The sequence below is a fragment of the Manduca sexta genome, chromosome 11 (genome assembly GCF_014839805.1).
Source record: "Manduca sexta isolate Smith_Timp_Sample1 chromosome 11, JHU_Msex_v1.0, whole genome shotgun sequence".
In the NCBI taxonomy this organism is placed as follows: Eukaryota; Metazoa; Arthropoda; class Insecta; order Lepidoptera; family Sphingidae; genus Manduca; species Manduca sexta.
Genome location: NC_051125.1, coordinates 7,615,698 through 7,639,504, shown reverse-complemented (window position 1 = coordinate 7,639,504; position 23,807 = coordinate 7,615,698). Strand labels below are relative to the sequence as shown.

At 33.5% G+C, this 23,807-nt stretch overlaps 4 protein-coding genes across 7 annotated transcripts; 3 read left to right on the top strand and 1 right to left on the bottom strand.

The window, feature by feature from the left end:
* Positions 1-138: 138 nt before the first annotated feature.
* LOC115452341 (GATOR complex protein NPRL3) lies at positions 139-9,172 on the top strand. Of its 2 annotated transcripts, XM_037437494.1 has the most exons (12): positions 139-649; positions 2,088-2,168; positions 2,420-2,632; positions 2,835-2,929; positions 3,238-3,448; positions 3,744-3,898; positions 4,174-4,305; positions 4,491-4,655; positions 5,008-5,182; positions 5,338-6,007; positions 6,684-6,874; positions 7,058-9,172. In XM_037437494.1, the coding sequence occupies exons 1-12, from the start codon at positions 451-453 to the stop codon at positions 7,210-7,212; spliced, it is 2,442 nt and encodes an 813-aa protein (XP_037293391.1). In that variant the 5' UTR covers positions 139-450; the 3' UTR covers positions 7,213-9,172. The 2 variants fall into 2 exon arrangements, with proteins under 2 accessions (XP_037293391.1, XP_030036701.2); XM_030180841.2 differs by lacking the exon at positions 2,088-2,168 and having other exon boundaries at positions 140-649.
* A 1,127-nt stretch (positions 9,173-10,299) lies between these two features.
* Positions 10,300-13,111, top strand: LOC115452344 (motile sperm domain-containing protein 1). Its single transcript, XM_030180844.2, has 4 exons — positions 10,300-10,528; positions 10,601-10,764; positions 11,264-11,430; positions 12,192-13,111. The coding sequence occupies exons 1-4, from the start codon at positions 10,408-10,410 to the stop codon at positions 12,379-12,381; spliced, it is 642 nt and encodes a 213-aa protein (XP_030036704.1). The 5' UTR covers positions 10,300-10,407; the 3' UTR covers positions 12,382-13,111.
* Positions 13,110-16,197, bottom strand: LOC115452343 (beta-1,4-N-acetylgalactosaminyltransferase bre-4-like). 3 transcript variants are annotated; one of them, XM_030180842.2, is made up of 4 exons: positions 15,500-15,934; positions 15,090-15,362; positions 14,639-14,854; positions 13,110-14,300 (listed from the first exon to the last, which is right to left on the bottom strand). In XM_030180842.2, the coding sequence occupies exons 1-4, from the start codon at positions 15,832-15,834 to the stop codon at positions 14,171-14,173; spliced, it is 954 nt and encodes a 317-aa protein (XP_030036702.2). In that variant the 5' UTR covers positions 15,835-15,934; the 3' UTR covers positions 13,110-14,170. The 3 variants fall into 3 exon arrangements, with proteins under 3 accessions (XP_030036702.2, XP_037293395.1, XP_037293394.1); XM_037437498.1 differs by lacking the exon at positions 13,110-14,300 and adding an exon at positions 15,968-16,197 and having other exon boundaries at positions 14,308-14,854; positions 15,500-15,758; XM_037437497.1 differs by lacking the exon at positions 13,110-14,300 and having other exon boundaries at positions 14,308-14,854; positions 15,500-15,941.
* Positions 16,198-16,535: 338 nt separating this feature from the next.
* Positions 16,536-23,366, top strand: LOC115452345. Its single transcript, XM_037437683.1, has 6 exons — positions 16,536-17,412; positions 18,096-18,187; positions 19,736-19,954; positions 21,193-21,399; positions 21,900-22,042; positions 22,572-23,366. Exons 1-6 carry the CDS (start codon positions 16,740-16,742, stop codon positions 22,780-22,782), a joined length of 1,545 nt encoding a protein of 514 aa, XP_037293580.1. The 5' UTR covers positions 16,536-16,739; the 3' UTR covers positions 22,783-23,366.
* Positions 23,367-23,807: the final 441 nt, after the last annotated feature.

The following is a 23,807-nucleotide window of genomic DNA, read 5'->3' as shown; positions in this document are numbered from 1 at the left end:
AGCTTGTTAGCTAGTGTATGTACTAAATTAGTGGCAAATAGATGTTTCATATATTTTACGGAAAAATAATTTGTTGAAATGTTTTTACGACATAAAAGTTAATTACATATTGTAATCATAATATTTTAAAGGTATTTATTTAAATTAATTGGCAAGAACCATTCTCGTGTTACGTCAAACATCAAAATCAAATGCGTGTATTTATATTTTTGTCGAAATAAATCAAGGAAAATTCTTGTTTCTTGCCTATGATCTGCTGTTCGTAAATATATCCTATATATTTCATTAAGAAAACAACAGTACTTACTTAATTTGCTTTTTCCCACACAGAACAATGTGTACTTTCAGTTTTGTGACTAAGCCTCTCCATAATCCTGTCACTTTATTTACTAATAATTTCGAACTCATTGAAAAATATTGAAAATCTTTTTGTTATTACGTTGTTCAAAAATGGAAGTGAACCCGTTAAATATATTTTTCGTGAAATCGGACAGTAAGGGGGATAGGTTATTGTTCCGATATCCTTTTACAACTGAAAACAAGGATGAGAGTAAACAGAAAAAATGTGGAAGACACAATCCGTACGCAGTTAGCTCTGCAGAGGATCTCCTACAGAACCCACAGTCACAAACCTCTAATATCTGTAAAGGTGAGTGTGTCATTGCTAATAAAAGTGTGTGTATTTTATACTTACTTGTGTGTTGTGAATTCTCACTTATAGTAGTAATTGAGTATCTTTTTAATCATTATTACTGTCTTACACTATTTGTAAATGTTATTGCTAATTTCGATTTATTTTATTATTCTTTGTAAGATAAATAAGATAAATAAAATGTTATGGTCTATCTTATGTGCATAATAAATATGGCAATTATGATTATAAGTAGTGATATTGACCTTGTTATAGGTAATAATTATAATTTCGTTGAACTACATTGTTTTTTTTTTTCATAGTTCTATTGCACTAATTGAGTATTATTATTTTATTGTTTTCTATAAGTTTTATTATGAAAACAGTCAATTCCTAATGAGTAATTTATAGACCAAACATCTGATAAGATAACATTGAAACAACTACAATCTATAAAAAGTTACATAAAAAATATTAACCAATGGTGGACATAATATGCATGCAGTCAAGAGTGTGATTACATTTTGATTTATTTGTGTGAATAATAGCTATACACTATGTAGATATTTATATTTTTGATTTACCTTCAGACAATATTGTTCCTAACTTTACAATTATTGTAACTAGTTAATAGTGTGATATAATTGTCAATTAAAACTAATCAAACATTAATTGAATGTAATGCCCTGTTGGTTTGTAAACAGTACTATTAATGACGTAAGTACAGTCAACTTACATCACTTGGTACGTTTTGGGTTCACTAGGTTACTTGTAACTAACTATGTTTGTCTATATAATTATGCTACAAACAATTGTGTGTAAATATTTATTTTTGTACTTGGGTTTGAAGTATCCGTTTCATTTTAAAATTGTAAAGGCAAAACTCACAATAGGCACAATATAAAAAATGATTATAAAAATTATTTGACCTATTGAAATGACCTATGAATGACCTTTGAAGTTCATAAACAATTTTCAAAATTTGATTTAAATCACAAACATTTGAAAAAATATGTATGATAAATTTAACTGGCCAGTTGCAATTTCAGAATATCTAAATTTATCACCTTATGGTAATTGTAAATGGTATGTGTACATGTTGTTAATTGACTACCATTTTACATATATATTTGGAAATTGCTATTAAAATCCGTGTAGACCATCCCCTGCCTTAGGGAATTACATTTATCTAACATAATACAATTAATTATATTGCATACAAATAGCTTATTGTTTTTACTTTACCTGCTTCAACTTCGTGTTAATATGAGGCACTATTAAAATTATAGTTTATTATAATACAGCTTTTTTCCTGACTCAACATAAATAAAAAAAAAGTTTTATTTTGCTTAACATAACATTAACATGTATTTTTTTTATTCTGCACCACTTTGATATCCGTTGGACAAATTTCATTTGGAAGCATTATTATGACTCCATAAATGTCTTCTTTCAGCTGGAAGTCGCCCATTGCTGGACGTAGGTCTTCCAATAGATGTTAACAATCAACAACATCGTCAGCTTACTACTAGCAAAGGTCACCACTAATTTTCATAATCAGCTTGCCTTGCCTTTAGAGTCCATACTAAAATGTATTTACAATGTTGTTGTTAATCTAATTATATGTTAGTGTCATCAATATTTGTTCATCTTAACCAATTGTAAAGGATTTTAGAGTATAACTGGTGAATTAAGAAAAAAATGAACTGTATAGGCGAAATCACTAGCAAAATCTAATTATAAATAAATTATTCCATGTTTCTAATAATTACGATCTTTTTCTTCCAGGTCAACTAAGTGGCTTTACTGATGAAATGCTGTCGACCCTGTTTGCAGTCAAGGCAGAATTGTGTAACAGGAAGTTTGAATTGAAAGTAAATGATGTTAGATTTGTGGGACATCCCACTTTGCTGCCATATAGGACTAATAAGGATGATACAGCTGCTATGATACTTATTAATATAGTATTCGCATTGCAAGCATCTGCTAGTCATTCTATTGGTAAGTTATATAATGAATTTTACTTCTTTGAAAAAATTAATATTAGTATAAAACCATCCAAATTAAAATATGTTGCTATTTTTTTTGCATAATTTTCTATTTATTGTATTATTTTAATGTGGTCAATTAATAAAATTGTAAATTCTATGTAGTCTTTAATGATGTTATAATAATTAATTATCTTATACAATTAAATTTGCAGTTAAATGTTATTATGATCTGAGTAAAAGGCTGGGTAAGGCATTGAGGCATGAAGAAAAAAGGTGTTCATATTTGACTGAAGAAATGAAAATTATGGTAACATCATATAACAATACTTATTTAAATAATTTATTAATAAGAAAATGTTTAGAATAACATTCAAATCTTGTTTGGAGAGATTAACACAAACTATATAATGTGAGTATTGGAAAATTAAATAAGCAATGATTTGCAATGTAGCTAAAGTGTTATATTGTGAGGTTAGTATAATAAAATTCCCTGAAAATTGCAACTTTTTTCACAAAATTATGCCATGCTTTGAGACACTCCTATAGATTAGAGTTACATTTACAGATTTTTATCACCATTAGTATATTACGATTTACATAAAAAAATGTTCGTAGTTGGCAGCCCACGACGAAGTATCGGCGCTAGATAGCGAAATGAATGGAGATAATGATGATGAAGAGGACAATCTGCGTCATTCAGTCAGCACCACAAATAGTGCTGATAACTTTTTGGACACTGGACCAATGTCTGCCTTCCATCTCATACTGCAGAGGAGCTCACTGGCACGGTCCATGAAGGCTGTGTTTGAAGAATTGAGCAGTACTGGTAAGTTATTACAATTCAACATAGGCTGTTGCTGTAATTATTGCAATTTATGTTGTTAGAAATAACTTGATATAGGTTAATTATATAGTCAGGAATAAAAAAATGTATTCTGAATTATTGATCTGTTTAGTCGCCTTAAAGGAATAATCAAGCATTTGCTTGTGCACAAACATGCCCAAGCATGAATACATGTCGCAAGGCATTTAAGTAAAACATACAAGTAAGACCATTCACTAATGCATGAAGGAAAGAAATTTAACTTAATTTTAACATTGTTTTGGATTTCCATTATTAGGTATAGTCCAAGCCAGAATAAACAAATGGGTGTTCCTGTCGTTTTGTTTACCACACAAAGCACATCAGATCCACAACAGGGGATTGATCATAGAGCCAGAAACCATAGACAAATGTCTACAGAAACTCAGGCCATATCATGGTATGCTGTTATTGGTGAGTAAATATCACTGGTTAGTACTGATATGATATGTTTTAGACAATTTGTATTTAAAATATAACCGATTTTTTACTTTTTAAAACACTTGTTTTTATATTGAAACTCACCATAAGTTATGGAAATTGTAAAAAATTACCTAGTGTATTGACTCAGTCAGACACCACATGTTAGAATAATTTGTAATTACAGTGCCATCATAGTAATTGCGTTGAATAAGAAGTTTTGGACTACATTATATAGACTTATAAGAAATGGTAATTTATTTTTACAGGTAAATCCAAATGATCTCTTGGCGTCAATACCACTGGATGGAAGTTCCGCTTTACTGAGATTAATAAAACTATACAGCCCACTCAAAAGCTTGCAGACTCTTGCTATTGAAGCAGATCTCACATTTAAACAGGTATTAAAAGTCTGGGTTTACTTTATGATAAGTCAATGAAATGCAAACATATATAATTTTTAAATAAATTATATCCACAGTGTGATAATTTAGACTAAAAATATTATATTCTGGTACAGCTTGAATTATTCGAATCATAAACTTAAACGTCCAAATGTATCTAGAATTTCATTTTAAATTTTCAGGTGTCTCAGCTGACTGGCCATCTGGTGTATTGGGCTAAAGCGACGGTCATATACCCGCTGTGCGAGGGTAACGTGTATGTGGTCGCCCCAGGCGCCAACGTGCACATACATTCGCCGCTCGTCGAAGAGTTCGCCAAGGAGTTTCCCGGATTGTGCCTTTTACACGTAATTTTTTCAAACTTAAAATATTAATAAATATCCTTACAAAGATGGGCTTATATTTTTGCAGTCAGTTAACTGAGAAGATACTAGGACCTTATCGCGTCTGACTCATTGCGATCCTCAGAATTATATGTCATGTATAAGATGGGGGTAAATGAAAACTGTTAGTATGAATGTGCTCTTGATACAAAAGTGAGTGTGCATCTCCAATAATTTCGTGATTTATTTGAATACATAATAGTATAAAGAAAGATCTCGAAAAGAACTGCACTTCATGCATAGTAATGAAGGTAATCCTACGGTGAAAGTGTCGTTAAAATTATACATATTTTGCATAAACATGTGTGATGTATAGATGCTGAGCGAGTTCTCTCTGCCGGCGCCGCTGTGGTTCATGTGGCGTGGCGGCGGCGGCGGCGCGGGCTCGGCGCGGCTGGCGCGCTGCGTGGCGTGGCTGCTGCAGCGACGTCTGCTGCTGCAGCTGCACACCTACGTGCAGTTCAACTCGCCGCACTGGGGGCGTGATCCCGGTAAATACTATACACTTAAATCATCTGACCTTTGTGATTCATATTGCGAAAATGCTCTCATGACTTAAGGGTTGGAAATATCCTTAACAATGGTGGGTACTGAATTGAGCGCATTAGTTTATAAATGTATGCTTATTTTATTTTTTGTGTAACAGATGGGAAGGAATATTTCTGCGAGAAACACGATCTCTACAACCGTTCATGCAGCATGTCATTCTCATCCCTAAATCACATGCAACTTAACGTGCCTGAGCCGGTGGAGCCTAGGGACAACACGATATTTCCAGACTCGGACGAGGACTACCCTACAGAGAACAACCTCAACCAAACAGATTTCTCTCACACTGGTCCAATAGTAATTGATTCTGATCGCAAGAAGTATGAGAACTTTAATGAAACCGACTCGGCCAATCATTCGTTTGACGATGGAGTAGACGTCGTAGATGGTGTAAAGACTAACGGAGTAAATGGCGATTTCGCCAAAAGTGATAAAGTCCAGAAGAAATTGCAGGCAAATTCTCTGGATAGCGGTATATGCAGTAATATTAACGGTGTTAATGCTGTTGTGGAGGTTAATGGTAATGAAAATGGGGATGTGAATGGTGATACTAAAACGGAAGAAAAGAAAGGGTTGCCGTCGCGTTTGTCAGATTTGTCTTTGAAAGACAGCGAGAATCAGCTCAGCAGGGATACAAGCAGTGATGAAGATAGGTTTGAAAGTGATCAAGATATATCGCCAAGGATCAAAAATTCTGGTGGTTTAACAAACGGAAATGATAAGAAGGGTGGCGTTTCGTTGAACTTGAAGCTGCAGAGTGAGATGAGGTACTTATATCATTCACTATTTTTAATGTAAACTAATAATCAAGCCGATATTTAGTACCTACTTACATATACATACATACATACATGACAAAACAGTAATTTTGAATTAGACATGTAGCTTGTTGATATATAGGTAACGCTAAATATTGCTTGCTGCTTTGGTCGCGAAATAACGCCAAAGTTCTCAATCACTTTAGTCTATCCATATTGCAATCTGTACGACGCAATAATCATCTATTTAAAAAACAGAATTAAACTTTGATATTTCCCGCGGTGGCACATTACTGGAATGCAAAGTAGCCTACAATATGTTAACCCAGAGCATAATCTATTCATGTGCAAAATTTTATTGAAATGCATTGATTTCAAATGAAATGCAGAAAATGCTGAATGCAACATTTTCTGCATTTATATCTAAGAAACATCAAAACGTCAAAACATTCCCATTTATTACAGTTTAGTATAAAGTAAGATAAAATAGTAAAATAAGATTAATAAGATAAAGTTTGTGGGCTAAAGATGGACAAGTGAAAAAATATCGATACATTTGTACTGAATTGAATTTATTGAAAATGTAAATATTGTATTTATATTCACAAAACTGAAAGGCATTGAGAAACAATATATATCTATAATAATCATAATTTTATTATTATTTTTTATTTTTGTGTTGTAGTTTCCAGCCGCCGACGGTGTGGAGCGCGCCGGGCGGGTGTGAGGCGGGCGGCGCACGCGCAGGCGGCGGCGCGTCGGGCGCCGACGAGCTGCTGCACACCTTCAGCGCCGTCGAACGCGCCGCCCTCGCTGCCGTGCCCGCCGCCGCCAACCACGAGGACCTGCTGTTGCTCGCGCAGCTCCACAAGAAGGGTACTGACTGCCAACAGACATAATACTCACGTGTAACAATGACCAATCTAATGTCCGAAAACTAAAACTTCTTAACTAATTTTGACAGTTACTTTCGTAATAGAAATCTATATTTTATCCATGTATGCTATGGGCTATTTGCCTGGCGTATGGAATGAAATTTAATCACATATGTTTTTCCAGGTTATTTCCGCGGCGAACAGCATTTAGAAGAGATAATGTTTATGGAAAATGTCAGCCGCTCGCAACTTTTACAGCTGCTGGACAAGTTCAAAGATGTATTGATAACTTTCGAGACCGAAGACCCCGCGGTCGCCATGCTGTACCCATATCAATAGCTGTTAAAGGGTAGTGTTTGTGAAATATGTTAAGAGCCTCTAACGGGCACTAATTGCTAACATCACACGGAAATACTTTAGTATCGTGTATACGAGAATTAATATGACTTACGATTACGTAGTACCAAGAGTCGACCCAATATTTTCGGGTCAGTGTGTATATCGCACTTTTCAAACCCAGTTCTATATGGCTGGTTCAAAGGCGTTAGTCAAATAACATGATTTTACTGTTTGTTACAATATCATGCGGGAAATTTTTCCAAGTGAATTTGGGAATTTATGACTTTATAATTTTGCTGGTGCAATACCTTCACTTTACTTGCTAATTATTTTACGTTATGTAATAAAAAGGTGGCGTAACTACAAGGCATTTTTTTATGCCAGTGGTCTCTAGTCTCGAATGGTCGTGTGAATGATGTGTAATCATCATCATCCACAGGATGTCCACTGCTGAACATGGGCAGATCTGTAATATATTTAATTAATATAACGTAAATGTATCTTATTTGATGTCACGGGCGGGTCTAGCTTTCATTTCAGGGTGGGGGTCTATTCACGACAAACTCAAAATCGATTACAATAATAAATTTAATTACAAATAAGAAATAGTATGTTATTTTTAAACGTCAAAATAATTTTAATCATATAACGAAATCAATTTTCCTCTGAACACAAATAACAGTAATTATGCATGTCATTCGTGTGTAATAGCTATCATTTAAAATATTTATTTTATTAAATATATATTAATAAGAGACCTTAAAAATTATCAGTAGTCACCTAGGTCCTGCCCAGGAAGGGGTCATGACAATGACCCCCCTCTTTCTACATCCGCCCTTGTTAGATGTCATTTAGGTTAGGACTTTACATAAACAACCATTGATCCAAGGAAATTAATATTAAATTATTAAGTTCAAACTGAAATGATAAATACCCTGTTTCGTTAGGTTGTTCAGCATTTTCATGCTTGTATATAGTGTTCTAAAATAGCCAACGTATTCCTTCACAGTATATTGAATGTCAACTTATCAAAATGTCATAATAGTGTTAAATGGCTATAGCAATATTGAAAATACGGACATGGAACATGTGCTCATCAAATGTAGTGATTTAAAACTAATGTAATGCAGTTAAAATAAAAATATAGTCTAATTGATAACAGTAATTTGATGTGTGTTTTATACTATTTAAATTAAGTACCATACGATGATATGTCTAATTTTGATTCTACTGATAGTCTTTTAAAGCGGCGCCTCTCGCAAAGCGACGCTTTAATTATAACTATACTTGCATATAGAAAATAAAACATATTATTTCTAGAATATGATATCTTTATTTTAATTTTGTTGGTTATACTTGGTTGCATAATTATTTTATAACGTTGATATTATTTCATTCGTTTCATAATGAATAAGCCACTAAAATTTCTCGATTCCGTGCATCTTCTCCTAAAGTACACGACATTTTAATTTGCAACCTACATACACTATTAAATAGACATGGTAGTTTAATATTTTTAAAAAATATTAAATTCATTTTTAAAGGAAATCGTTCATAGTGCTTCGCATATTTCCGCCCGTTACTCGAGCGTCGTAAATATATGGAACGAATGCTAAAAACAATTTGTTTGGTGAAGCGCCTTAAAATACTGTAGTATTAGCCCCTTATTCATAGACGTTTTTTATCCAAGGACGGAGCACTGCTGTGATAAGTCTCTTTCTCAGTGCTGACGGCATGGCAGCCTTCGCAGTGCGTAGACGTAGGGCCATTGTGATTGGCTTATATTAAGATTCGACTTGAATCTAGTTGGCTCTCAGATATACAAAGCTGATAAACAGATTTTTATCATAACCATGCTCCGTCCGTAGATAAACACGGTCTATGAATAAGGGGATTTAATTATTATGTCTTATCCTTTGATTAAAAATTGGTCTTATCATTAAATTCATTTTTAATATCACCGTTTCGTTTTCTATATAGCATTTACGAATCATGCATATAAATTATAATTAGCAACTCAAAGCAAGGCATGACTTGGATAAAATTCGAATAAGATAAAAGGTAAAATTTCATGTATGTACAACATGCTTAACCAATTAACACAACAGCGTGCCTTGTATTGATTTTGCCATTGAAATTTGCCCTACAGGGGCTGCAGTGGTTAATGTAATTTATTGATTGTTCTGAGATTTTGCCCATGATTGTGCTTTACATCCGTCATGTAACTAATGAGGGTACATTATCTCAGAAAGTTTAAATTGATAAAAGAAATATTGGAATATTAATTTATTTTTATTGCAGGTAAATATATGTTTATAGTAATATGAAACTTTTTTTTATTCTATGTAGCTCAAATACAACATATTTAAAAACTTATTTCTGGGTTATTTAATATGAATACAAATATTTCTACCTCGTTAACTACGAGCATAATACCTACATATTTTTACCTATAATTTGCATTACAATAGGTGTCATTAGGTCAAGGATCTTTTCTATGGCTTCATTAGAAGTTGGAACCGTCTTGGTAAGATAAAAAATATAAATCTTGTGATATAGGCTCCTAAATGCCACTTTAGTGTTATTTGTGTGTTAGTTTCGCATCTGTAAACTATTAACACTGAATAAATTGGGCTATAATAGTTTAAAAAGGTGATATTATTCTTAGCTTCTGAAGTACAACTCTGAAAGAAGTTAAGGAACATCCAATATAAAATTAAGTGCTATCCTGTAAATATGTCCTTGTGACTATATTCTCTAATTGAACCGTGGATTTGTGTATTTCTTTATTTGTTTCGTAACGTAAGGTCCTGGAATTGTATTTAAAAGTTTAGGTAAAGGGTATAATATTAGTAACAATTGGACAAACTAAAAGTTCTTTCGCTAATACGATGCTACATCGTGTTATTGCAGCCGATTGGGTTAAATTGTTAAAAAGAAAACATACGCAGATGGATATCAGAGACAAAATAACTGTGTATAGACAATATTTTGACATATGTATTTGAATAATATATGGCTACAATTTAGATGATTCGAATTATTTCGATAATCGATTACTTTCCTTTTGTGTCACACACGATCCCTAGCTTATCCTTAGCAACATCAACGTCAGTGAAGTGAACGTCAGCTGTGCTACGACTGCGTATATTGTTATTGTTTTCTTTTACCAAAGTACGATAAATTATTATAAAAATGAAAAATTTTCCCGTGTTTGTGTTCCCTATTTCTCTAGAATTTTATTTGAACGCCAGACATACACATAAACAATTGCTCACAGTTTATAATCCATACGATTTCTCTGTGAATTTTAAAGGTATACTTTTGTGTAACAGTCGTGTGTCGTGTTGTCATAGGTGTTTTGTATTAATGAGCATTTAATTTTTAGTATTATGTACATCGCCAAACAAATTTACCGTCATCGATCCAGAAGGAGTGATAGCCCCTCAAAGTTGTATAGACATTGTTGTGCGATATACACAGCCATCGGCCTCCCACTGCGATGCTGTTGAAAAATTCAGAATAACAATGTACGACAGAAACACTCAACAGGTAAAAGTGTTTTTAGCTAAGACAACTATACTCACTAAAATTATAAAAAATTTAGCTACTGTTTATCTGAAATTGAATGCCATATTGTCAGTGTGTAATACTATATTACTCAACTTAGCTTAGCTTTTTCTATGCTTTGTGTTGGAATGTATCTGACTCATTATTACCTACTAAAGTATATGTTTACAAATTTATATTGTATGTTATTTATCCTGATTTATAACATATAAATTAATAACTATTTTCTTGGTCACACCATTTTATAACAACTAACCAATCTCATTCATCTTTTTTTTAGTTTTTAATATTTTGTAGAAAGTTCAAAAAGAAAAATTAAGAAAATTACTATTTTAACTGTTTGTTTGACAATTCTTGTGTGTAATGAATATGAATGTAGCAGACAGCTGTTTTTTATTTTATTTTTATATGTTATGTGTATGCTGCAACTAATTCTAATTTACTAATACTGTCTCAATATAATAAGGTCTCACTATTTCAGGCATTGGGAAAAAGGGATATTCCTACAAAATTAATGGAAGGTGAACCATCAAGCACAAACCAAGAGAGTTTTGGTGAAAATTTCCATCCTCTTGTATCCAGAGCTGCTTCTATAAGGGCCACGGAAGACCACAGTCGAGTAGCCTGTGCCCATCCTACACACCTTAGGTAACTATTGAAGCTGCATAAATTATTTAAAACATTAGTAACAGTGAAAGTCTTGAATTAATATTCATATGCTGACCTTAATAAATATTCAAGTAGATAAGAATTGCATTATGCTATTTAATTTATTTGGTATTTGTAAGGTGTGATGTGTTATTTGTTGACTTTTCATAAAATCTTTCATTAAAACTAATTCATTAACACAAGGTATATCGGCAGACTAAATGCCATATAAATTCTCTCCCCATGATGTACGGCAACCTTATGTTGTCGTCGACGCTATGGGCGTCTGCCCGTGCGCGGGCTTCTGAGGTCCTAATAATAGGGGAAGGGCCGCACTAGGCGACACCATGTAGGGGGTGTGGAGGATAACTTAGACACTACCATTGGAGGACGCCGACAGCCGTCCTTAATGCGCTAAAGATGGCCACCGCAGAGTTTTAGTTTGCCGTGCCTAAGGTGTATATAGTTTTAGGTACTCAGCCCGGCTGTCAGTGTTTTTCGCATCTCCGGGTGGCGCAACGCCAGGTCGTAAGAGACAGTGAACTAATATAAACACCCGGTCACTCCCCACAAAGGCTAGGCAGACCCAATAAGGCATTTTCTCTGCAAAAAAACTATATAAATGGAAGCAGGTGTACAAACAAATTGTACCAATAATTATAAACTAAATGTTTAAAACATTTATTATCTTGTATTTCATCTTGCAAACATATAATTTATCTCTTACTAATAAAATTAATTTGTATTTTGCTGTGTTCCAGAGATCATCAACCAGTGAATATAGTGGCAGTAGCAGTAAGCGTATGCTGCATAGTCGCATTATTATTACCAACACAACCAGAACAGGTTGTAAAATCCCAATGGCCTGAATGGCTTCACATCGGTTCAAATTTGAAATTAGTGTTCTCATTTGTGCTAGGGTTAGTTAGCATGCTTGTGTTAAGACCTTAATTTTTATTAAGACATAACAAATATCTGCTGTAAATTTTTGCTGTGCATGTTACCCTTTACTATATCCAAATGGATAAAAAATATATACTATTAAATCTCAATATGCAAATATTCTGTATACATAATAATGAAACAGGGTTTTGAACCACATTAGAAGGCTGCTATCTGTAAATAAAGCTCTCATACATTTACTTCTATGTACATAAGTATTATTTTATTTTTTATTGTTTTAAAAACGATTGAACACATCTGTATGTTTTTTACAAGTAAGGAAATTTGGCATTTAATTTTTATTATTATGTGGTGATTTTGATGAATATAATGATTGTTTTTAAGGTGCTTCTGCAGCTGGAATGGTGTGATATATTATTTATAATGATAATTTTAATTGTGTAGTTTAATGGTCATCTTAGATGAACACTTACAATAAGAATGGACTTGCATCACCAACACTTGCAATATATACATATGTTTTTTTTTATTATATTGGCTTGATAAAACTGCGTCACTTGAATCCGAGTGAAATATAGTAAATAATTAGTATTTGTTTTCAACTATAACGCTAAAAGTAGTTTAAAATACAAATTGTTGTATAAATTAAGTGCTGCCAGTCAAAATGCTTGTTTATTATAATATTTAAGAGTAAATTCTTTGTAATTGGGGTCCATGGGTCCATGTGCTGTGAGAAAATGTTCATGCCAAATATACATAAATAAAACAACCACAAATACATATGTGAATTTATTTTGAAATAAAACTGAAGTATACACTTTATATGTGAAACCACAATTCACAACACAATTCCCTGCATGGTTATGGTGAGCCAAAGATTTTTAGCTCATGTAGGCACATGACAGTTATACAAATCTGAATAACAATTAACAATTCCAAAATATTAAAATAATGTGCATAGGCTCATTAACAGAGATAATATTTACTAGCTAAAAAAGAAAAAGAAAAATAAAAACATTTCCGTATGGTTTCTGCTCAAATTGATATTCCAAAAACCTTTAATTTCAAAGCCATGAATAAATTTGCTATGTAAAATTTAAACAGCCATGAAAGAAATACGACTAAATATTTAATTATAAACGTCACTAACATATGATATGTTCAACAAGATGATTTTGTAACTTAATAATTATTAATAAGTCTAAAATGGTTTTACAACATCAAACATGAAAATCAATAACCGCCAACGGGCTAAATAAAACAGTAAAATATTTTATATATTATACTAATCTGTAAAATATTCCTTAGATGACAATTATATTAACTTATTGTTTTATCAAAGTCTTTTGATGAGATCTAAGATGCAACTATGATCTTTCTTACTTTAACAATGTTTCCTACAAATCTAATAAAGCTTTGTCATATTGCAAAAGTACACAACTTTAGAATATTATCAGTAAAAGTTAACAGTTGACTATTACCATTTTGCAACGACAAAATGTCAGTATTCAGTGATTTGGCGGAATTTTAAGCATTGTGATGTCACTGTTACTGTTTCATAAGAATTAGCTGTATAGTGTACTTGTATCTTAATTTCTATGTTAATGGACAGATATTTTATCAAGCATATCACAATTGCATTGTTACGAATTATTGCTTTTCATCAAGATTAATTTTCATACTTTTTGCAAAAGTATGACAAACACTATTCATCAATTAACATGGCTCCTAATATATCAACGAGGTAAGTGTCAGGTACATCCAACTAATTTCTAGCACAAAATTTAATCTTATACAAGTATACATAGGTTTTTTCTTCTATAAATGACAAGATATGCTACAAGTCAACCATGATATGAGTAAATAGTGGATGGAGTACTGTTGCTACCTCTACATATTGCAAGGAACTTAAACCGTCTTCCAACATACGTTTCTTAGCTGAACTTAACAGCTTCTTCTTTGCTTCACTAAAAATGCAATATATCATGAGTGAAAAAATATACTTTCTAAAAAAATATAATTATTCTGGAGGTGCCATGTGGGCCTCCAGAAAGATGTAAAGGGAGAAGAAAGAGCATTATTATTGGAACGAGGTGACACCATTCCAATCAAATCCCAAGATCCAGTGCTAGGTGAGGCAATGACTTAGGCGTTTGTGAACTGCTAATATGCAATTTGGATCAAAATTTTAGATTTACGTACTTTTTGAAGCCAATGCATTGGCTGTGACGGCAATATGGATGGAAGTGAATACAAGGACACAATAGCATATATATTTTTACACATAAATACTATGTACACATACCCTTTCTGTGTTGATCTGTGAGGGACCATGTGATACCTGCTGGTTTCAGGCTCAAACCGGCACACTTTCAAATTACTAGCTTCAAGACGAGAATATAAATCATCATCTTCACCTCCCCACCCAAAATATTCATTGCTCATTCCATTTATATCTTTATATTGTTTGGAAATTATTGCTATAGCACCACCAAATAGTGTTAAATAAGGCAGGACAAATCTGAAAATGTATATATTTTTTTTATAATCATCTGTTATATTTAAGTTGATGAGAAGCATTATTAATAAAAAGCTGTAAATAAAACAAAAATAAACACCTGGTATAGCTCCAAAATATGCCAAATGTAACTAAAAAAAACTAGCTACAAGCATACAAAATGCAACTGTTGCTCCTTGGCAAAATGAAGTGTTTTCAAGTGCAACTAAAAATCTATGTTACATCAACTGTTGTGCACCTAAATTTATTGATGCTTGAAGACATATGTCTTGGACATTTACTGCAAGCATATATATTGGCAGGACGTAATGGCAGAAGATCAACATCATGTAGTACTAGACATGGAAAGCCAGCTTTCATTGCAGCCACAGCTCCTATGTTCATCAACTTAGCTCTGTTGAACAGACGTGAGTCCACTTGCTCCACTACAAATATTCGGTAATGTATTCTTTGTCGCCGGAAGAAAGTATGCATATACACTAAGAACCCTCGTAATTGCTCTGCTCGATCTCTAAAAAATTATTATTTTATATAATAAAAACTACACATTATTAGAAGAAATTTGAAAATAAATACAGAATTATTAATCCATTATAAATGAGATTGTTATGTTATCTTTATATTTTCCCATGTTTTTTTATTATATACCTATAAGGCACGATGATAGCTGTGCTATACTTCGGCTTGCATTCCTGCGGCGCGTATTCGCCCCCTTCACGTATACCATGACCCTCGACTAAATCTCCGTCAACTAGACTCTGCGATAGCGTTGTGTCATCCGATAGTATATCATAATATTCACAATCAATCACCGCAGAGCTTGTAAAATTTACTGCAGTCTCGGCGTGAAGATTACGTAAAATATCTTCTTTTGCAATAAAGTCGTATGTCCCATGTCCATTCATGTCTGGATGTAAAAATATTATGAGAATTATTATAACTAAGCCACAATATATAATTTTTTTTCTATATGGATGGCGCATGTTTACAGTTTAAACAATAATTATTTATTCATATAAACAACAAATAAATTTTTATACAAATAACAAACGTTTAGATAATTTTATGAAATATTTGACAATTCACAAATGTCAATTGACATTTAGCATAATATACCTATTGATACCAATGTTGTAACTCTTTTTTGTCGAACCCCACTGAATGGACATTAGACACCGTTTTATTAGGTGGCATCAATATTATTTATTCGTTTAATATTTTTAGCGACTTCAGCCTTCACGAAACATTTTTTAGCTAACAATAAAAGGTGACAAAGTGTGTATAATATTTTAGCGGAATTTACGTTCTCACACTAACTGTTTTAAAACTAATCCGCTGACAAAAACCAACAGCCACTAAAACCAATATTTTACCACTACGGGTCTAAACCAGTTTTGTGGTAAATTCACTAAGTTGGCAGCATTGCAATTCACATCCGAAATATCTTACTATCTTTTAAATAGGGATGAATCGAGACATTTTTCAATCGAATAATTTCATATTTAGTAATACATCGTTATAGTGAAAATGGGTGATAGATATAAACGAGTGATACACTTTATTTTATGCAATAATTTTGATTTTGGTTTATATTCATAACAGCATATTGTACATTATGTCTTAGAGTCGATTCATTATTGATAGTTATAGTCCTATTATCTAGTATACAATATCTTATGAGTAATGGCGGGTAGTTAGACATACCGTTGCTTTTAAAAGTAATAACTGACAATCTACATATTTTTTTTTGTATCTACTTACGTGATACATTGTGAAATTTGTTTTATAACAATTGTTTACTGCATTGTTATTTGTAGTATTATAATGTCTATTTAGTGCAAGGTGCATAAATACTTACATTTTCTTGTTATCAAAAATAAGTGACACAATGTCTACAAATGAAAAAAAAAAAATTATTGTGGCTGTCAGTGATACGTCTGAAGAAATTGAAAATTTTAATAATAATTCGATAGAAGTAATACGCAGAGAATCAAAACAAGATACAATTAATACATCATGGGAAAAAACTTGTTATGTTTCATTTCATGATTGTATGAAAGATTATAATAAGACACCTCCTTTTGTGAGCATTATGGTAAATGACGAACCAAATTTAAATATTGGGAATTCTGTAGATAGTTCCACGCAAACTGCACCATTTGTTACTTTACCTATAAATTGCAGTATCGTAGACGTGAGTCTGTCATTTAGTAAAGATTTTAGCATACATGACTCTACATCAAATGACAACTCTGAACAATCTTTACCGAGTAAACGTTATAGATGCGATTCTAGCGATGGTGACGATAAGGCTATTAGGCCTTGGAAGAAGACTAAATGTATGGACTCTTGTTCTTCAAGCACTTCCGACTTGTTTGATGCAAAAGTTTCACTGGGACAATCTGCCTCGTCGTGTCAATTGTCGAGCAATTCAGACGTTTCGTTCAAATCCATTACTAGTAATCACTCTTACAAAGTGCGAAAAAGACGATTGAAATCTGAGACTAATTTGTTCAGAGATGTCCTTCAACGGTCAAAGAAAGCCATTACCAGCGCAAAACGTAACTATTCTGAAAATAGCACTCCAGGTAAAACTCTTTTGAAAGTATATAATTATGTAATAAATAAGTAATAAGTAGAAATCCTATGTCTACTAATTATCTACTGAAAATATTGTTTCTTAATTTTTATACTACATCTACCTAGATAGGTATATATACCTATCTATGCTTATGATATCTCAATTTCTACACAAGTACTGCATTACATATATTAGTTTTTTTAATATTGTTTACTTTGAGTTATACTCTGAATCTCTCACAATCTCTGCCGTGCTACTGTATAATGAAGGTTAGATGTTACAACATAATAGCACGTTATCATAAGTGATAACTTTTTGCCGCTTATTTATAAACATTTCGCCTCAATTCGTGTCCGTCACCGGTTAATATTGTTGAATGACATCATCAGTGCGCGGGCACAATTCAAGTTTGTAGTGCTAACGGTCGAGACCTCAAATAAGAATTAAGAGCTCATTTCTTATTTCACGTTGTGTCGCGTTCAGTCTTGTTATATGATTCACGAAGTTTGTAACTGCCTCTGTTTTTAAATGACGATCTTTATCGATGCTCCACACATTTTGAAATGGGAGCACCTAAAGAAAACAGTGTTAAAGTCGAGGTGGAAATTGAATGTGCGATAGACACAGGTGTGCTGACTGATATGGAATGGTTCACGTTGTCAGGTGGAACACCACGGAGGGAGCGGAACCACCGGCGAAACTCAAAGCCGAAAGCATGGAAGATCGTAGACCTTTGTACGTGGATTGGCAAAAAGGTAAATATTTAAAAAAAAATTTGGTTACCAAAATATGATTTATCTGTTGAATCTTAGTTTATAAGCCGTTTACGGTCAATTATATAACTCAATGATGTTGCAATTCGATTTGTCGTACCTCTTGCTGTTAAATTATAATTATTATTATGCTATTGACCTAACGGTGTGACGCAAAAATTCAAATCATAACGAGTGTAATTTTTTAATTCTGAGATATTGTTAAATAATATAAAGGCTATAGGTTGTTTGGGCAATGTTTCTCGGAATTCTAGTTGATCTCCTCTTTTACAATATGCATAGAATATGCTATTACTACCTTGCAGGAAGCCGCTCAGTAACTCTCAGTATACCGGGCTTAGGGTGAAATACTGCAACCAATACAAACAGAAAAAAGTAATCTTGTCAGTCAAGATCTTATACATAAAATATAATAACGACCAGATTAACATGTGCTATATGTTTACGTTATGATAATATAAAGCGTTTCATTATTAACCATTAAAGCAAATACTAATAAATATGTAGCCTACTGGCATATTATGTAACATTTATCATATGTTCATGATAGTTATAATATAAAAATCTTCCTTACTAAAAGTAAACGAACCGAGATTAATCTTGACGTGCGACTTCACAAACACTAGACAGAGTCGGATTTAGAGATTTTGTAAAGATGTGCAATATGTGCTTAATTACTTAACAACCGGTATTAAGGTTAGCGAGTAGATCACTGGTATTGCGGTTTGTTATTTTCTGTTTTAACACCTTTCTCACTTTATGGTTCGCGCTGCGCTGGGGGTGTGTGGCAACTTGGCAGTCACGGCGCGGCGTCTAAATCCCTCTCTGCCGTACAGCATACGTCTGTAGATAAAACATATCTGATAAAGAGATAAAAATTTACATTTTAGATTTGTTTAAGTCTCTGCAATAGATTTTGGGTATCTCCCCGATCAACGCGTCCTTCAATTTATCGTCATTTTGAGATCAGTCGATATGTGATGTTAATACGATCTGTTTTGGATCATGCCTTCTACTACAAAAATAAATTCGATAGTGATTATGGCTAAAATATTGACATTAATATCTAGCTTTTTCTAGGTCTAGTTACAATGTATGTTATGAACTGAGAGGTTCTAGATTCGATTAATCCTGTTCAGACAATACGAGTTTTTTAAAAATGATTTAGATACCTGGGAGTGTATCTCTGGACCCCCATCATTTACCTTTTGACGGGCAGCAGCTTGCAAGTATTATGGTGAATTCTCCAATATACATAAAAGAACGCAAACAAAAATGCGTATTTAGCTCACTACATATTGGAGCGGGTTAAGGGCAGGTAGATAATAATGCCTGTTGAGTGTTTATTATAAATGCAAAAGATTGCAAAACACTTTTTGATGTTTGTTAGAAGTGTTAACGGTTTTAGATGAAATTTGGTGCTCAGATAGGCCATGCCTTCGAACATTACCTATTTTAGAAAAGCTATTTGACGCGGGAAAAAATTCAATTGGCCGTGAATTAATAATAAATTTATTTATATTTTTATAGGGATACCAGTCTCTCACAGGACTGTATTCTGACATGCTAAGGGAGCCAATACTTAATAAGGAAACAATTGACGCACCTGCTGAGGAATTGAAGGAACTCAAGAAGTTTCTTGAACAAGTGGATCTCAAACAAGAAAGACTCGCCCAAGAGAACGAGATGCTTAAAGAGGGAATGATGAAGATGATGAATAAAATTGAAGAACTCGAGGGTAAGCTCAGGTAAATATTTAAAATATCTATTGTTTATTGCATAACTTCTAATCCTAATCAATTGAAGAGTGTTTTATTGTATTTTCTGCGTCGAAGTCATTTTTTTATGCCCGACCTAAGAATGAGATCCAGTACCTAAAGAAACTTATTAAATCGATAAACGGATTCTATAAATAATTGTATATATTATGTAGATAACACAGGTTTTTGCTCTATTGTATGGTTCAACCAGCGCATTCAGTGAAACAAAGATAATTAATATTAGAACAAATAAAATAGCTTTAAAATTATGACCTGGGCAGTGTATGTAGCGGTCTATTTGTTTAAGGCAGTGTCTTATATTTTATGGCTCTCCCCTAAGCAAACAGCCATTTAGCATTCCTTCCATACTTTGCTGGCGTATGACTTATGGACAGGAATATCCAAAGATTAACGAATAATTTGTTAAAAAGATCAGTTTTATGAGTTTTTGAAAAGTTTAAACTTCCACAATTATCCCTATTCAATTGCTAATTAAAATGTTGTGTACTTTACGAGGAGATGAACGGACTCACCATGTTTGGTGTTATTTTCATTATGTAATTAATGTATTAATAACCAAATTATAGAAAAATTAAAATAACCAGCTTAAAAATATATTGTAGATATATGATGTTTAATTCTTTTTTCTACTCGTATTATAGACTTCGAATAGAAATTTCCGTATTATATGGTAAGGCTGCTGTTTTCTTGGGGGAAGTAAACAGCCTTAATGTACAAAATGGCAGCGTTATTTTCTTACGATTCTCAATGCGCACTGGCAAATTCTTTGAGTAGTGCCTGGTATGGCCGACGACGTTTGAAATCGCCTAAGTACTTGAGATTATTTAAAATAAGTGGTGGTTTCCACTCACTGATACACTGCTCGGAGGATATTCCAATTGAGCTGAATGCCATTTTTAACGCAAATCGCTGTTGAATGGGCACAAGGAATTTATGTGGATGCAATTTATCATCTTGCAAAACAACTAAGTAGGTAGGTAAAACTATAGTATAGTAGAAACAACGGGATAACACGAATTAGTCAAACTTATTGCAATGTTTTGAACGAGTGTCGCCACTATCAAGATCGCTATTCCTGTGGGTCTCTAGGATTTCTTTGCCACATAATAGTGTCCACTTTCCCCACTATATAGCATAATCTACATTAAGCACCTATAACACGTGTTTCTAGGAATCAAGAAAATAAACCGCCTCCGGCGCCGCTAGAGACCGCCGCCACCACCTCCGCCGCCGCCACCACCTCCACCACCACCACCGCCACCTCCGCCACCACCGCCTCCACCGCAGCCGTCCAAACTGCCAGTGCGCTCTAACACTATACCGAGGTGTGGCTCCGCACCTCCCAGGATAGCTGGACCGCGGTTAACTATCACCCCTCAGGATATTGCTAATGTGAAACTGAGGAAGGCTAAGGTAAAAAATGCTTTCGGTTTCGAAACTTAGGAGATGTTACAAAGATTTAGGAGATGGTCACTTTGGGTGTTGTTCATGTTGTAGATAATAGTACTAAGAACTTAGATGATGAGTAACAATACATTTAAGTATTTAGGAATCATTTTATGTAAAATGTGCAGACACTGTGAACTGTGTGTGTAAAAAAATATTAAAGTAGGTAATAGTTAAGTTTTCTAGTGGTAGGATATTATGTTTAATATACGCCCGGACAACGAGCACCATACACAAGGTGTTAAAACAGTGCCCACGTAAGTCTCGCCTTCCAAATCAGCCTGTGTATGTCCGCCTCTAACAGGCCGGCATAATTTTTTCAACTGTCGAGGGGTAATCATCTCTCGTCAGTCGACATTCTATTGGACCCCACTCCACTTACCATCAGGTGCAGTGGGTCGCATTGCCGTGTACGTATAAAAAAAGAAAAAAAACCGTTAAGAATTAAGAATTGTATGTGTTTCTAGGACAACCCAGTAAAGGCCAAGCCTAAGGAGACTCAGCAACCGTTGGTGACGCAACAAATGCTGCAGTCCACTCGGGCCAAGCTCGGTCGCGCCCGGCCGGTCGCCGCCTCGACGCCCAAACAACAGCTGTCCGAGTTGGAGAAGTAAATGTTTTGATCCCATTAACATTAATTCATAGAAATGGTAAATTGGTAATCACTAATATTAGTTATTATTTATACTGTAAACATTATTATTAATAATGATGATAGGTATACGGTGTAGAAATGCTTTTACTATTAGAATAAATTTGGTATTAAGTATATATATTGGGTAGGTCGGATAACTGGTTTTAATGCTTTCATGAAATGTATCATGTATATTATGTAAATAAGTATGTAAATTGAGAATAGTGCCTCTTAGATCTGGTTTTAGTTTAAGTGGTTGTGGTAGTAGTTAGTAGTTTTAGTTAAGGTAGTATTAAGTTAATGGGTACCTACATATATATTTTTTTATATCTAAACATCTCTATGATCTAGTGGGAACGTACGAGACCTGTGAACTCGTGGATTCGATTCCCAGGGCAAGTACTAATGAAATCTACTCGCAAATTCGTCGCATGGCTCCAGTACTTCTTAGTATTTTTTGTATTGTAAAATACTTTAAATCTGGAGTGGTTTATGTTGTTCTCAGATGTCTTCTGCAAGAGACGTCGGTGACGTCGCTTTACAGAAGACGCGTGGCCCGGGGCACGTTCCGCAGCGCGGAGGAGCTGCGCGCGCGGCCGTACCCCGCGGCGCGCTGCCCGCGCTCCCCGCGCGAGCCCCGCTCCCCGCGCTCTAACTCTCTGCCTCGAGTCGCGGCTATATCTCCACTCAAATTCCCTAACCCGTTGCCCCAGTAGTGGCTTTATAAAAAAAAACATTCGGTCACTGCTGGCTTTTGATACGGTTTTTACTGCGGGCTTTATTTTACAGTGACTCTTAAAAGACATTTTTAAGATCTTTCTTCTATATCTAGTCTTGAATGTTGACGTTAAAATTGTGTGTATATTTGTGTTGTTTTAGTATATGTGCCGCTAGGGAAGTTTAACATTAACGACTCAAATATTCTGTTATTGAACATAAGTTGGCTATATTTTCGTCTTTTAACTAAACTATTTTTACTTTAGTAGAAGTTTTATCTCTACAATAATTATTTGAAAAAAATCATGTTATCTGCTTATTTGATGTAAACCTTTCCTCCTTATTATATATTTACTTGATATCTTACATCTCGAAATGCGTTGAAATATGTTTTTAAAATTATAGTACTAGATATGAGACAAAATACGTAAGTTATGACGACTTTAAACATAAATATTGATGATATTTATAAATTCATGTGCACAATACATGATGTATAACTTTTTGATTATTTGTAATCATATAACCAATTATAATTGTATGATATTGATTATTTTCTAAATTAATAAAAAATATTTATATTTTTCTTATTTTATTTTATAGCAAACAGTATTAATACCTATATTTTATGTTCTGTTCATAGGGATTTTATATGTCTAATCTTATGATCGCTAGTAGCTCATGGACATTGCGACTCGTTCAACTAGATACTTACCTATTGCTTTTTTACCCGACTTTCGTGACGCGAAGAATAACTTAACGATTTTGGTGTTTAATATTATGTACTAAGTTGTAGGTCCAGAAAATATGTTTCCTTTTTTAGGCTGTAAATTATATTATTATAGCAATATGTTAATAACCACTGCATTAGTACATAATTCCATGGATATAAATATGAATAATATAGGTCGCCATTTTCCATATATATTACCTATAATTCTCTTTGGTCGCCATCTAGCAATACATAATGATAGTAATCTATCTAATATTCAAAAAATGTTCAATGTAATGTTTTGCACATTAC